The 17,222-nt window shown below is 38.1% G+C and overlaps 1 protein-coding gene, 1 long non-coding RNA gene and 1 pseudogene across 2 annotated transcripts in view; 2 read left to right on the top strand and 1 right to left on the bottom strand.

The window, feature by feature from the left end:
• Positions 1-2,861, top strand: part of LOC134806456 (proton-coupled amino acid transporter-like protein CG1139) — a 41,361-nt pseudogene extending 38,500 nt beyond the window's left edge.
• LOC134806465 (uncharacterized) overlaps positions 1-17,222 on the bottom strand; it is a 320,640-nt gene that overhangs the window by 50,118 nt on the left and 253,300 nt on the right. The gene's annotated exons all lie outside the window — the stretch shown is intronic.
• Positions 8,290-16,881, top strand: LOC134806372 (general odorant-binding protein 1-like). The gene is made up of 3 exons (XM_063779596.1): positions 8,290-8,453; positions 16,217-16,397; positions 16,651-16,881. Exons 1-3 carry the CDS (start codon positions 8,313-8,315, stop codon positions 16,836-16,838), a joined length of 510 nt encoding a protein of 169 aa, XP_063635666.1. The 5' UTR covers positions 8,290-8,312; the 3' UTR covers positions 16,839-16,881.

Raw genomic sequence — 17,222 nt, 5'->3', positions numbered from 1 at the left:
AGGGGATGAATATTGAAAAATCCTTTCTTAGTGGACCCCTAGACCTTATAAGGAATCTAGTTGCCAAATTCGGACTTTCTAGTCCCAGCGGTTTGGGCTGTGCGTTGATTTAAGTCAGTCAGTCAGTCAGTCAGTCAGTCAGTCAGGTCTTTCACGTTTATATATTTAGATGTCTCTTATCTTCTTCAAGTACCTATTAAAAAACGGTATTTTTTTTTAAGTTAAATGGTTGTCTTTATTCAGATAGCGTATCAAAATTATTAGTATTTGTCATTTGTCAAAGAAAATAAGAATGACAGGTATAACAGTTAGGTATTTAATGTGGGGTAACCACACTTCGGGACTTTAATTACTTATTCGTTTTGTTAGAAAATATGCGATAGGTACTTACCTAATTAAACAACTAATTTCAACAACGGGCTTAATGTAGTATACTATTTGGCATTAAGAGCCCATCAACGTGCAGACTAGCTCCACTGCTAAATAATAGTGATTATTTAAATTAAACGACAGGTATTTTTAAAAAGGCCGCTACGCTACGTACTGTATTGTGTATTTAAGTACCTTTTGAATACATGAAACTTATTTTTATGTTGCTGGATTCATCGAACTAGGACCTCTAAACAAAAACGGCCGTTTTAACTTTAGATTGACGAATCCAGCAACATAAAAACTAGTTTGATGTATACAAAAGGTACTGAAATACACAATACAGTAACGTAGCGGCCCCCTTTTTTAAATACCTGTCGTAAAATTTAAATAATCACGATTAATTAGCAGTGGCGCTGGTCTGCCCGTTGATGGGCTCTCAAGTGAGCCACAATCGAGTGTTTTGTATTACCAATTTGAAGTCACCTGTATGTCTATTTTTTTTCCGTAGCCCGGCGATGGTAGCGAAAATTCTGGTGGCTGTAGCGGTATTCTTCACATATTGCCTGCAGATGTACGCGCCTTTGGACATCCTCTGGACTCGAATACAGAGCTGCTTATCTGCGAACTACCATAATCTGGGGCAAGTCGTTCTCAGAACACTGTGTGTCGCTCTCACGGGTAAATATAAATACACAACAAGTATTTACGTCGATATTTACGTTTAACCTTTTCGACGCCGTGTCAAACACAAAAGCTGTCACGCGGACGCCACGTCACCGAAGTGTCAAAACTGAAATTGAATTTTATGCATATGCACGTAGGTCTATGTTGCTCTGTGGTCTGTGACCGATTAATCAGTCTTTGGCGTTGAACCTGCGGTGCGGATATATCGGTCATTGGCGTCCAAAAGGTTAAGTCTGTGACGTCCTTTGGAGGATCAGTATTTAGATTTTTAAATCTGTTACGGTTTTGATATTGGTATGATACGATCGCACGCGCTTATTGGTGCGCACTGCAAGTCCTGTCAAAGTCGTTTAAGAAATAAATTGGGAATTCGTTTAATTTAGAATCCGCCTCCATATAGAGGCCCTGCATCGAAAAATAATGCGTCTTTTACGCGAGTAAATAGGTAATAGCAATCTAGCAAACGGCCACCGTGCTTCACTGACGCCGGTCCGATCTTCGTAAATATCATATAACCGTTACCGTAAGCCGAACTTCCATTCATTAGTAACGGAATCGGAGGTCTACTTAAATCCTGCGTTCTAGCGGGGGGAAGGAACTGGCGCGAGTGCCTAGAATTCCGCAGCCTTGGTAGGCCCAGATAAAGATTCCAGAAAACCATAGAATGAAGATAGCGCACGCCGGTATTGGTATAGAGATAGACCGTGAATAACCGTGGATATATTTACGGTCAATTAGGGCAGTTTTGGACTAGCGTTTTATACGAGCGTAGGTACGCGCGTCTTAAGCACGTACCTATAGACCAAAGGTTAAAAGTAACGCGCGTGTAAGCTCGTAAAAACCAAATGTAGGGAAATGAAACGCGCGTGTACGAGTAAGCTCGTAACGTCGAAACTACCGTATATCTACGCGCAGATAAACACGCTAGTCTGTAACCGCACTTAAATGTCGTATTTACAGCCTCTGTACTCTCCGTAGCTATTCATCCATACAGCATCAAGTGGAGTGTTCGGCGGAGCGTACAGCATAGCGCGCTCCAAAGTTATTTGAACAGCGTGCACTGAATCCATACGCACGAGTACTTAGGTACTAAGAATCCATGTGTTAAGGCCCTGCCCTGCATCGAAAAATAAATAAGGTCTTTGAAACGCGGCAGTGGTTAGCCGTCAGATGATAGATATGTCAGTCTCACACTGCTAAGGCAGTCGTGGTAAGGCTTCAGTTTGTCTCTTATGTACGATTCCCACCAACCGGCTGGTGCCGGGCCGCGCCGGAGCGCATTTTCAATGTGCCTATACATTATGTATGGCAAAAGCGATGTCCGGCCAGAGCCGTCCGCGTCCGCGAGAAGCCGACCGGCTTGCGGCCGTACAAATTTGACATGCACTCTGACTCCGTCCGTTCGGTGGGAATCGTACTTTAGGCACGTTTTCCCTTCAAGACTTTCTATTGCACAAATATGTATTGTCAATTAGTAAATTCGATTTAAATTATCTGTTCCAGTGACCCTGGCCATCGCAGTGCCCGACTTGGAGCTGCTGATAGGTCTGGTGGGCGCCATCTTCTTCTCAACCCTGGGCCTCTTCATCCCAGTGGTGGTGCAGACCGTTCATTGCTGGGATAGGGACTTGGGCCCGTATCTGATAGTGGTGTGGAAGAACATGCTGCTCTTGCTGTTCTACTTACTGGTTCTAGTTTCTGGTTGCTACGTGTCTATTGTTGAAATGGTTGCAAAGTTTTCCTAGTACTTATTCGTGTTTGGAGCTTGGTAATTTAAACAAGGCCCATGTAACATTTGTGGCTTTCCAGCACAGAAGGGTCCTTAATGCTTCAAGTGCAATAAGGACCTTTTTATCTGAAATTCCAACAGACATTCTGATAGAATGGTCCTTATTGCACGTGAAGAATAAGGACCCTTCTCTGATGGAAGGCCACATTTTACCTACGGGGTATTTTTGAGTGCCGCAGCTCCTCAATACGGGTATCTTTTAGTGGAGGCCGGCGTGCGACTCTATTTTAAAAACTCTTGCACCTAGGACCATAAAATTTCACACTTATGTAGATAATTTGATGTAGTTTTGATTAAAAAAATATGTTGAAGGTATTTTTTTTTATTTTTAAATTTAGAACACAAATAGTCATGATAAACATGTTACATTGCTGGGCGCCTGAATACGTGCCTACGTATTGCGTGCCTCTGGTAAGCTCAGGGCTCTATTGCCTAATAGAGCCCTGAGCTTACCAGAGGAGGGGCAAACCAAGGCAGCGGTGGCGTAACGTCATCGCCAAAGATTTAAACGCATGTGGGTTAGCGGAAACCGATGTCCAGGATAGAGCGAAGTGGAAGGAGAAAAGTAGGAAAGCGGACCCCGTCACAGTACGGGACAAACGCTAGGAGGATGATGACGATGACATTGCTGGGCGTTTTGTACACAATGTACAAAACTAAAAAATTATACAAAACCTGCTAAAGTCTAGGAACTATGAGGAATCAGAAGAAATTCTGAAACCTTCCCAAGAGATTCCTAGCACTACGTATTCTTAGGATTACCTATTCCTTTTCGAGTTCTTCAATTCACATTTTCAAATCGCTCGAACACAACTAAAATCCAAACAATTTTTTACATGACTTAGGTACATTACACTCACACGATAAGCTTACACACATGCACGCTCACACTCCTGTTTCCTTCATGTAAATATCCTTATAAGGCATAAACCATTATTATACCTAACTACTTACCTCTGAAATGTTTCGTTTTTGTAGATGGCTGGAAGTGACTTGAGACTAAGCATCTTAAATGCAGATATATAGTGAGGTGTGTATTTGCCTTTAACTTTGTAGTAAAATACGTAATTTTGTCAAACAAATGTGTCAGGTTTGTTTTGGCTCTCCTGAAAAGTTGACTTTTTTCACATCCGCCTTGCTGCCGTGTCACGCCCAACTCCGTTAACTCGAGTTACATGAGTTACGGATAACCAGTCTAAATCGTATTAAAAACCATTAAATATATATCTTCTAAAAGAAAATTTTGAATATCTTCATTAGGTAGGTATTTACTGAGAAAAGCATATGACTAACTCAATGTAACTTCATTTTTTTGCCGATGGCATCAGACACAACTCAGTTAACTTGAGTTGCATGATATACGCATGACTGACACTACCAAAATATCACATCGTTTCTTAGGCTTCGTTCACACGGCATTGTCCTGCACGTTTTTTGCAGTATACGTCTTAACGGATAAATAGTGGCACATACTTTGTGCATAGAACCATTCACACGGCGTTTATACTGCAAAAAAACGTACATTGTTTATACGTTTAAACGGATACTCACCGGACTAGACGGACGTCTATTGAAAGAAATTGAAAAACTTTGTTTAGCGTACCTATACAGTTTGAAATGTTTTATTACACACCCAAAACCTTCTATTTTGTCGGCGGCGAAAGCGTTATCGCCATCGATACCAAAATAAAAAAAGTACGATGAAGCGTGGATCCATCCTCAGACGTCTGCCCACTTCGACAACTGCGTGAAAACTGTCGCTATTCGGCGTGAAAACGGATTTTAAACGAATGAAAGACTACCATGTGAACACCTGACTGGTTGTACCTACGTTTAAAATCAAATACTTACGTGAAAAAACGTGTAGGACGTTGCCGTGTGAACCTAGCTTTAAGTTACCGCAGTTAGGCATGACTGGCCGAGCGCTTGGTTTATACGGCAACAATATTATTTCGCTTGGTTATGAAAAGTTAGATTTATAAGAATTAAGCGTTGTACAGTCTTTTCATTATTGTAAAAGGTCCTGGCAGAATATCAGCGATGTGGCTTGCCGCATCACCATGCTGAGCCAGCGCCTTTTCTCTGCCACGACACATGGTTTTGCATTTGTTTTATTTTTCTTCTACTTTAAGATTTGTAAATTAATTTTTATGATAATTTTAAGCTGCATGTCTTCTTTCATCTATGTACCATGTATGTTGTGGAAACGAATAAAGTTTTTATCTATCTATCTATCTATCTAAAAAATTACACGTTTTATCTAGTAAATACGGTATTGTTTATGCGCACGCGGAATTATCCTTTCTGCTTAACGCAGGTATTGGTTTTATTATCTACCTACTCCAACGGCGTGCAGCAATATTAAATATTAAATTTTTTTAATAAAAAAATTCAACGTAATATAATTTACTACATTTTTTATATATTTACAGAGATTCAAAGGATCGCCGTGGTCGTATGCCACGATTATAAACTCTAAGGTAAAGTGGCATACGACCACGGCTACCTCTGAATCTCTGTAAATATATAAAAATTGTAGTAAATTATATTACGTTGAATTTTTTTATTAAAAAAATTATAACATTTATAATATTTTCTGTTTGATAATTTCAGATAAGAATTATATCTTGTTTCATACTTTTTAGAGCGTGATTTGCAGTAGTCGGGTTTTAGTTTTTGAACTTATTTTTTATTTAATTAATTTTGGGGTCATGACTTCGTTACTAACTATTTGAAGTCACTTTATATTATTTTTTCAAGGGCATCCTCAGTTCAGAAATGCACGCAGAGCGCCGCATATATCGGGCTGCGTCATCCTTTGGCATGGAGGCGCTTTCGGCGCCCGGCTTTGGAACGTGTACAGTGCGCCTCGTACGTCGGGCTACGCCCGACTCTTCTAGTATGAGTGCGCCGAAGGCGCCCGGCTTTGGAACGCGCACAGCGAGCTTCGTACGTCGGGCTACGCCCGACTATTTTAGTATGAGGGCGCCCGCTTTGGAACGCCTACAGCGAGCTTCGTACGTCGGGCTACGCCCGACTCTTTTAGTATGAGGGGCCGAAGGCACCCGGCTTTGGAACGCGTACAGCGAGCTTCGTACGTCGGGCTGCGCCCGACTCTTCTAGTATGAGGGCGCCGAAGGCGCCCGGCTTTGGAGCACGTACAGTGTGCCTCGTACGTCGGGCTATGCCCGACTCTTTTAGTATGAGGGGCCGAAGGCACCTGGCTTTGGAACGCGTACAGCGAGCTTCGTACGTCGGGCTGCGCCTGACTCTTCTAGTATGAGGGCGCCGAAGGCGCCCGGCTTTGGAACGCGTATACAGCGTGCCTCGTACGTCTCTTGTACGGCTCTGGAATTCTATACCTATTCACGTTATAAAATATTGCAGGTCATTAAAAAAACAGCATGTATATAGCGGCCAAACAAATATCTTTTGCTAATACCTTCTTGTATCGCCGTAGTCGGGTAATACGACTAGGTAGAATCCAGAGCGCCTGTAGATTCGTAGTTCGAATTACCTACTCGATAAATTAATGTTTTATCGGGTGCATGCAAGCAAAGCCGGGTGCAAAAGCTAACAATATATATTTATTTGAAATGTGCTAATTGAGCTCTTTCAAATGATATACAACACGTCATTACTTATTTTTATTTTTTTGGTTCGTGTCTTTATGACCTCTAGAGGGCGCCGTATTCATTTTTTGTGACATCATGTAGCCTATAACCAGCGGACGATTAAGACGATTCGAATGATATATCGTTTGTCAAATTATAATGTGTACTTTAGAAGTTATGAGGGAACAAATGAACATACATACATACATACATACCCACATACATACCGGTCAAAATCATAACCCTCCTTTTGCGTTGCCGTAGTCGGGTAAAAATTTGTATGTTATGACATTTAAAACGAATTCTTCCGAACCGCTCTGAAACCTATTCGCATCGTCTCACTCACTCACGCGCTCGTCACGCTCGGCCGGCTCATTCGAATCATGAGTGGGAAATAGCGAGCAAGGAACACTGAGATAGATGAGTTACTGAGCGAAATGAGCGAGTTGAATATGCACTGTGTTGAAGAGTGAGTGAGTTCAGACAAATGATACAGTTCATTTAAATCACTCACTCGTGAACGACATATGCCTAGTGTGACCACTATATAGTATGGAAGAGTTGGTCATGCGGAACCATTTAACTCGAATAAAATGAAAACTATTCATATATATATTTATTTCTTAAAGAAAAAGACACAGTATTTTACACAAAAGATAAAACAAAGGCTTTCACTAAAAGATCGTCAACTTAACATTTACATTAAAAACAGAAAAGAAAAAATATAAAAGAATATAAAATTAATAAATAAATAAAACAATGACACAAATAAGAAAATGTCAATGTAAGCAGGTATACTTAGCTAGGGCAAACCTAGGTATTGTCGAATGTCAAGAACAAGAAAAAACAAATGAACAAAATTATTTCCAAAAAATACTAAGTTATAAATAACTTTAACAGATATTATAAATCAAAAACAAAATAAAATATATATGAAATGTCAACGATCTTAATAGCTAAAAAAATATTAATGGCAATGTCAGAATTCGTATCAAATTAAATTAAATGTCACAATAATAAAATAGGTATAAAGTCAATATAAAATTATTTTATAATAAATAATTTTTGACTATATTCTTTAACTGTATATAGCGATTGTTCTATTAAAAGTTCTTTCAGTTCATGTGCAAATTTGCGAAATATGCGAAAAAAAGATTATAAAAAAAACAACGGGTTGCACTCCGAGAGTGCCGGCAGAAGTGAAAACTCAATGTCAGTCTTACGTCTTACGGTCACGTGACACCTGTTACGAGTTTAACATTTTTTCCCCATCACAAAAAGTGCACAGCGCCGCTAAAGAAGTTTTCACTTTAACAAAAATACGATTAACCGTCAACGATAACTATATACAACAGCATTTGAATCATTAAAACTTTAAACGTACCTACCTAATAAGCTCGAAACTGAACTTTTAAAGTTATTAGTACATGAGTTGCGCGTGACACGACAGCTTAATGGAAACTCGAGTCGAAAGATATAAGTATGTTACGTAAATGTTCAATCCTATTACTCCTAATGAAAGCGTACCTAACTTCGATTCTATAAGAGCGGCTCTTTAACGGCGGGTTCATGTGACCCTTAAGTGCTTCATTGTCATAACCAAAGAGAATTTAATCACTAAGTCATAACCACGTCATGAATCAAAGCCCTCATTAAAGCGTACTACGTGACATTGTCATCCCGACGCGACGTGCTAATTATCACACTGCATGACAGAACCATTCATCAAACCAATTAACACATCCGCACTTCGCTATAATTATAAAAACTTTAATTTTCCCTAATCGCTTTAAAAATGGCATAAAACGATCTCTCACTTGAATCTCTCGATCACTTGAATGCTATAATTCAAGATGGCGGCTGCCACAAAATGGTGGACGTTGGTTGCCGCGTTTATTTTGTCGCTTTGTGTGAATAAAGCTACTCCTTCTGCTGAGATTATGAAGAAATTGACTACTGGCTTTGCCACGGCGCTGGATAAGTGTAAGACCGAGGTGAGATGTTAGGAAATTTACTGATACCGATATAAAATGTATACATTTGCTAAGTTGTTAATTAACTTTGATCTTCTATAGTAATCAGAGGTGAAATGATTGTGTTGGGACTTGTGTCCTATAATCATAAATTTATTATGTTAAGACTTAACCTTGTTAATCATTAATCATTTTAAATTTAGAATTCTCATCTCCATAGGTTATTAATTTATAATCTGTGCGGAAAGAGAAGAGTCGTGGTAGAAACGGGAACTAACATTTTAAATTTTATATGGCAATCAAACCTTTCAAACTCAAAATATACTTTATTCATGTAGGCCTAGCAACAAGCTCTTATGAATCGTAATTAATCTTAATCTAATTATCAGAGCAATTTATTGATGTTAATATTATTCCATAATAACACTGGATTATTATACAGATCAAATTTAACACTAAGAATTTCACAAAAGGATCGTCAAACATAAAAAAATGTATAAAAAATACTAGTCAAGAATTTCTAGAATAAAATCTAAATGTCAAAAATAACATAACAAAAGAAGTACCTAAAGCCTGACCAGTAATATATGATCATTGTCAAGAGGGCGCTATTATTCTCATTTATATGGCAACAGTTCAGTATAGTCTGTACAATGTGGATTGGCAACTCGTTATTTTGACTTACATACTTTTACTCACTCTAATCATAATCAGTATCCAAATATTCGGTGTTCACATTTTTTTATTGTCGGTTTTTACCGTATAAAATTCATGTAATTTCTTACGCGTCACACATAGGTCAAAATTACCTTACATAGGGTCTGCTACATTGTCAATGAATAAAATTGATCGTCTCCAAAGCCCATAGCAAAGAGAATAGAGTGTATAGAGAGTTATTTCATAGTAAATTTTGTAGTCACTCTAAATTTATTGCCATCTATCGACACAAGATTAAAACTAAAAATGAAAATCTATGTTATGTATATCTTTGCCCATAATAAATATTTTTCAAACACATCTTTGTTACTGTACTTAAGTGTTTCCTCGCTTATGTATAGCATGACACTACAATAACCAAGTCGTAATAACCAGACTATAATGACATTTTGATTTGTTTACCTGTCAGCTCTGATGTTAATTTGGAAATGTTTCGTAGCGAAATAGTTTAATTTCCCGAACGGTTCTTTTCCAGCAGTTTATTATTTACATTATTTACAATGTTTCGCTCTTGTTATGTATAGTTTTGGCCATTTTTTGTCATTTATTATTTAATATTCAACACTTAAGTATTATTCAAGTAAACCGCCACAATGACACTGACAACAGTGACAACCTATCATTAAAATTATTGCCAGTGTAAGAAATTAGTTCCAATGAAATTCCGCAACATGGCGCATGATCATATATTAATGGTCAGGCTTTACATACATCGGAATATCCATTTCCTCATCAATAATCAAATATACCTAATAAATAAATAATCATTTCGAATAACAATTAATCCCACGTTGTATTATCATTCATGTAGTCTTGTGTGGTATAATAAGCTTTAGAAATGAGTTTACGCTTTACATAATTCTTAAATTTATTAATAGATAATTCAGTAATATGGTTTGGAAGTTTATTATAAAATTAAAAATCTTACACAATTACCCATGAATGTTTTTTTTTATTTTATGGAGCCGAGTGAAGGGCACTGCGAGCTTATGTTTATTTCTAGTATAAATATTATGAATTTCACAATTTTTCCTAAAATCTACAATATTTTTATATACATACAGAATTTTCTCATAAATGTATTGACAGTAATGACAGTGCACTGTCATTATGTCAATTTCCTTAAATTTATCTCTAAGCGAGTCTCTATGGTTCATTTTGTATATTGCTCGAATAGCCCTCTTCTGCAGAACAAAAATGGTATTTATCTCTGAAGCACCACCCCACAGTAAAATACAATATGCCATAATGCTATGGAAGTAACTAAAATATACTAATCGAGCTGTTTTCACATCAGTTAACTGGCGGATTTTGCTCACTGCAAAAGCTGCAGAACTCAGTCTATTCGAAAGAGTAGCAATATGGGGACCCCACTGGAGTTTAGAATCTAAAGTTATACCAAGAAAAACTGTACTATCAACTAATTCCAATTCCTCATCCTTCACAATGACACTGACATTGAACCAATTTACTACTTTTGAAATAGCATTGTTTACATCATTGTAAGCTTGTTGCTGTCGTTGGACTTTGAAAATAAGTGAGCTGTCGTCTGCAAATAATACTATATCATGGTGGGTCTTAACAAGGAATGGCAAGTCATTTATGTAGATAAGGAACAGGAAAGGCCCCAATATTGATCCCTGTGGTACACCCATAGAGACCAATGACCCAGGTGATCGCTGTCCATTCACATCGACCCTTTGTATTCTACCATTTAAGTAGGACTTAAGTAAATTCAGTGCCGATACTGCCGATCCTCTAACTCCATAATAATGAAGTTTCCTGATTAATGTTTCATGACAAACGCAGTCGAAGGCCTTAGACAAATCACAGAAGACACCTAAAGCATCTCGTGACTCCTCCCAGGCATCGAAAATATGCTTAATTAGCTCAACACCAGCATCGGTTGTTGAGCGACCCCGTGTAAAACCAAACTGCTTATTATGCATTAAATTATTAACGTTAAAATGTCGTACTAATTGAGAAAGAACTAATTTTTCAAAAATCTTGCTAAATGTTGGTAGCACAGAATCGTGGGCCGTGGATGTAGCGTGCGCAGCAGTGGGGCTCCGGCCTTAACCTTGGCCTGTGCTGTTGATACTTGAGTATGTAACTGATTTGTAATTTATTTATTTAATCGTATGGCGTAGTATACATAAACATTCTCAAACAATATGTAAGTAGCTAAATAAAATAATTATAAATCCACATTACTGATTTGTAATTATATTATTCTACTCGTGTATTTTTATCTGTCATTTACATAGTCACGAACGAACATATAAGGGCATATATTATTACATGAATCTAGTGTTAAACTGGATTGGGCGTGAGTGGTGGGGATAACTGACAGAACGGGATAGTCTTACGTATCTTTCAGTAGGAGTAGCAGAGAAAGCGCTATTATTATTTGTCCTTGTCACAGTCTCACATATTTTTTGTTCTCCACCTTTTTTTTAGTATGGATAATGGTGGGCAACAAATAAATTCAACCAATCATAGTGACGCATTTGCGTATGTTTTGTCCCTCACGGAGGCACGCGTATACTACTTCTATAGGATCCCTACCTTCTATGCATTATTAATACTTACTCCTTATAAAAGTCTATAGTCTATTGCCCAAAAAAGCACTTGTATAGTTTTAGAGACATTACGACACGGTAAGCTAGTGCGGAGCAAAGAGAATATAATCACTACGTTTTAGAGACTTTAGAGTAGCAGGTGCCACATACCGATACATTGCTACCAACGTGACAAACGATTAAATGCATACGGTTTTAATTTATAAAAAATCAAATTTGTACTAAGTTCATTGCTACCAACATAATAAAAAATACTTTTTGAATCATCACTATTGGAAGGTGGACTTCTAGTTAAGGCCCGTAACACACTTAGTGCGGTGTGCGGTACGGAGCGGTAGTGTGTAACGGCTTAAAAAAAACATAACCATAGACATTAAGTACTCGTTTGTTTTTACGTTTCCCGCCTTTCTCGGTAATTTCTTGTTCTGTGAGTAATTTGCGTTACTATTTGTTTTGCGTTCATAAAAAGTGTTGAAAATGGACGAAGAGGACAACATTGTTTCTACACCTGAAGAAATATCCGCTGCAGCACAAGCAGCGACCGAAAATTTGTTGCCTAATGCCTAAGTACTAAATCGCAGCACCTATACGACAAATCTTATGAGAAGTTCATGGCGTGGAGATTGGAGCACAAAACTTCGTCATTCTCTGAATACGTCTTATTGGCGTATCTTTTAAGCAAGATTGGTATGTGTTATTAAAATTTTATGATTTTAGAGTACACAGTACAACGAGCTATATTTATGTACATTTAATATTTTTGCATTGAAACTGAATATTATTTAATTCTCCTTTTTCTTGTTACAGGTTGCAGTAATATTTGGTATTATGGGTGCTTGTCGCAGACAAGAGCTACATACATATAGTAATAAAAAAAATAAAAAATAAAAATAAAAAAAAACATTTATTTCAGACGTAAGTCCATTGGGGTACTATCCAAAATTTACATTTTCATTTTCATAAATAAAATTGTGTTTATAAATTTTTGTATTTTATTAAAGTAATATTGCCTACTCATAGAAAAAGCATTGTATGCAACGTTGTATAAGTAGTCAAAAAATGCTCATGGCGAAAATGTGAGTGACGTGGGTAACATTGTTAATAAATATATTAACAATGTTACCCACGCCACTCACATTTTTTGATCCCTCTTATAAAACTGTTGCATATAAAATACTACTGTTCTTTGTATAGGTACCTACTTAATAATTTGTATAAGTGAGAACCTGTAATTGGCTCTGTAAATCTATTGTAGCTTGTTGAAATGTATATAGCTGTTGGTTTTCCGTGTATGTAATCTATACATCTATCTATCTTCTATTTATCTATCTATACATCTATACATATAATAAAGCTGAAGAGGGTCGAAAGTCTGTACATGGAAGATATTTGAAAAAAAGTTGGCTGGGGATACTTAGAATTGATAACAGAACACGTTCCAACAGTTTTTAGAATTTTTGTCTGTTTGTCTGTTTATCTGTTTATCTGTTTGTCTGTTTATTTGAACGCGCATCACGTGAAAACGGCTGAACGGATTTTGATGGAAACTTTACTAATCTGTCGAGAAAATCCCCGGACAGGTTATAGGCTATAAAAATTCAACCCCTAAAAGGGGGGGTAGCCACAACACTCAATTGACTTAAGTTTGCCCCTGAATCGTATGGCGCTACTTAGGAAGGAGGGGCAAACTTTTTTCAAATATGTGCTAACACTATAGAGTACCCTGGTAAACTAACAGATGGCGCTGAATTTAATACGATGTGACATAAATAAGCCACCGAGGAAGGATTTTGCCAAAATAACTCTAAGTTTAGAAGACCCCTCTTCTAAAATTTCAATCAATCGTACGGATATCAACAAATTTAATTGAATAATTGTGTTAATTTAATAATACAACAAAATTAAACGACAGTAAATTAATTGCCCCTCATTGCACAGTGCCATCTTTTGGGGAGCTGAGTAAACATTAAGTAACCAAGAAAACTAAAAATGGGTTTACATAGTTACGTAGTGGCAAAAAGTAGTGGTAAAATAAACACACATATCAACACGCGTATAATTTCATAAAATTATTTAAAATTATTTATTTTCTCCGTCATGAATTATACCTAATCGTAATTATATCGCATCCATATCAAATCCATATTCATACGTATCGCCTCCTTAAGCACTTAATAATGGCCACGAAGGTGGGTACTTTGAAAAAAAAAAACATATTGACCTCTGTCATTTGCAGTGCCGGATTAACCCTTTTAAGCAAAATAAGCACTTGCTTAGGGCACCAATGGCACCATGTCTAGGGGGCACCAAAAATTATCGAAAAATTTTCGCGCTCGCTTCGCTCGCGTTTTCAATAACATTCTAAGATGTTTATGATAAAGGTGACATTCGGGTGCCGCATGCAGCAGCATTAGGTACTCTGTTGCAACGTTACTGCTGCAGCACTGTCAAGTTTCGTGATAAAATGATGTGACTGATTTCCATACTAAAACTAAAAATGTACAACTGTCTATCAAATTGCGTTTTTTTATATAGAAAAATTGTCGCGCTCGCTTCGCTCGCGTTTTCAATAACTTTCTAAGATATGATAAAGGTGACATTCGGGTGGCAACTGCAGCAGCATTAGGTACTCTGTTGCAACGTTACTGCTGCGGCACTGTCTATTTTCATGATAAAATGATGTGACTGATTTCCGTAAAAAAAAGTAAAAATGTACAACTATCTATCAAATTGCGTTTTTTTATATCGAAAAATTTTCGCGCTCGCTTCGCTCGCGTTGTCTTTATATATTTCGCTATAACTTTCTAAGATATGATAAAGGTGACATTCGGGTGGGGACTGCAGCAGCATTACTCTGTTGCAACGTAACTGCTGCAGCACTGTAAATTTTCGTGATAAAATGATGTGACTGATTTCCATACTAAAAGTAAAAATGTACAACTCTCTATAAAATTGCGATTTTATATCGAAAAATTTTCGCGCTCGCTGCGCTCGCGTTTTCAATTACATTCGAAAATGTTTCTGATAAAGGTGACATTTGGGTGGCGCCTGCAGCAGCATTAGGTACTCTGTTGCAACGTTACTGCTGCGGCACTGTCAATTTTCGTGATAAAATGATGTGACTGATTTCCGTAAAAAAAGTACAAATGTACTTACAACTGTCTATCAAATTGCGTTTTTTTATATCGAAATATTTTAGCGCTCGCTTCGCTCGCGTTTTCTTTATATATTTCGCTATAACTTTCTAAGATATGATAAAGGTGACATTTGGGTGGCGCCTGCAGCAGCATTAGGTACTCTGTTGCAACGTTACTGCTGCGGCACTGTCAATTTTCGTGATAAAATGAAGTGACTGATTTCCATTCTCAGCTGAAATGCAGCAATGAACGTCCCTCAATTTACCAAAAAAATTCAATGTAATCTTGATGACCCTAGGGAGAGGGGGCACTATGGTCTACAAATACTTAGGGCATCAAAATATCATAATCCGGCCGACTGGTCGTTTGCGGAGTTAAACGATTTGGGACTCGCATTTTATACGCATTACTATGCCTTTTCGAAAAAAATCGAATCATTCGCGAAAGTTTCGCAACGCATTGAGGTACAAGGGGCACGTGGTCTTCCTTAAGAGTCTGAAGAAGACCACGGTAAGTGGCGCTCTAGCCAGGCAGGCCGCTTCGCTTTCGCTCGCGCGCGTATACCTTACTGTATCGTCCGATATTCACCTACTACTCTGTCGTTTAAATCCTTAGAGAATATAACCAACGGAGACGCCATGTCTATAATTTTCGGTACAAAATAGTCTGGCGTTTTTTGCGGGGGAGGGGCACATCAAATGTGTACCTACTTAACGTAAACATAGCCATGTCAGATAAACGTCGTTTGACCATTGGCCGCCTATTTTCGACAGAGGGGAACGCCTGTTAATGACCACTCCGTTTGGTTATATTCTCTAAGTTTAAATCACGAGTAAAATTTGAATAAGGGCGAATAAAACTATTGATTTTGGAGTGTAGTTTTATTTAGTGGTACCTAATTTTAAAATATTTTATCTGGACTTCAGTCCTCTAGCATATCCATCTGTCAACTTTACTTCAAGTTCCGCCTCCAGGGGAGAGGGAGAGAAATTAGGATTGGAAATTAGCCGCTTACTGACACAGACCGAATTACACGCGGGCGGAGCTGCGGGCACAGCTAGTAAAAATAAATAAAACAATGAGAGAAGGAGAATCAGTGACCTACTTACATATGTGTCTATCAGATCTGAAAGCCTACCGCCAACATAGAAAATTCGAAAATCCTCATCTACCACTCTTATCGCTCTTGCGTATAAGAGTGACACAGATGCAGATAACGTTTTTCGATGTTGGCGGTAGGCCCTGTCTGGCAATGTATGGCAGGTATTACGTATATTCCTAGCTATTGGCGATGTTGATAATTAATTATATTGTTAAATTACACAGAAAAATGTTCAATGTATTCCAGTTAAACGTCCAAGAAAACGTAATGCAAGATTTCTACAACTTCTGGCGTGAAGACTACGAGCTACTAAACCGTGACACGGGCTGCGTCATTCTCTGTATGGCCTTGAAGTTCGACCTCATTGATGAGGATGCCAAGCTGCATCATAAGAACGCGCATGAGTTCGCTAAGACTCATGGAGCAGGTAAGAGAGTCGAGTCGTCACGATCATCAGTAACGAGAGAAACATGGCGATAAAGTTCGACATGGCGCCTAGCGGTCATTTTTATAAGTGGTCTTCACTGTTCAGCTGCCTTTGTAAGGTAATGTACAGCAGTGTCTAAAGAAGCTAATGATTTTTTTACACAAACAGCGCAATTATCCATCGACTTCACTCTATTTCAAAATACTACAATATAAAACACACATTTTAATGATCCTTCCACACTTCATTTCAGATGATGACCTCGCAAAACAGCTAGTAACCATGATCCACGAGTGCGAGAAAGTTAATACCGAACCCGACGACTGTATCAAGACTTTGGACATCGCCAAGTGCTTCAGAACCAAGATCCATGGGCTCAAGTGGGCGCCCAGCATGGAAACGGTGCTGGAAGAGGTGATGACTGAAGTCAAGCCGTCGTAGTTGCGATTGTAGATGGACCTTAATCTCGTTCATTCCTATTCCTATTCCTAGGAATAGCTATAGAAAATCATAGCTTAAGTCAGAGCCTGTGATTATTTAAAGTTTTAAAAGGTCCGTCTTGAGTTGCTGAGAGCTGGCTTTGTATCAGAAATTTTAGAGCACTAAAATGTTCTAGACGCAGTTTTGAATAATTCAAGCTTAGTTTCATTAGACTTATATTGACCGGGATATGGACCGTAATTCGTGATTACCTTTTGTATTGTTTTCGAGCTCCCGATATTCAACACAGTTACATGCATCTCGTTAGATATCACGAATTACCGACCGAGCGCGGTCTACCTTCCATAACTTTGACACACATCCGCTGTCTTGAGTTGCCCGTGA

The sequence above is a fragment of the Cydia splendana genome, chromosome 3, assembly GCF_910591565.1.
Source record: "Cydia splendana chromosome 3, ilCydSple1.2, whole genome shotgun sequence".
Classification (NCBI taxonomy): domain Eukaryota; kingdom Metazoa; phylum Arthropoda; class Insecta; order Lepidoptera; family Tortricidae; genus Cydia; species Cydia splendana.
This window is presented reverse-complemented; position numbering and strand designations above follow the sequence as displayed.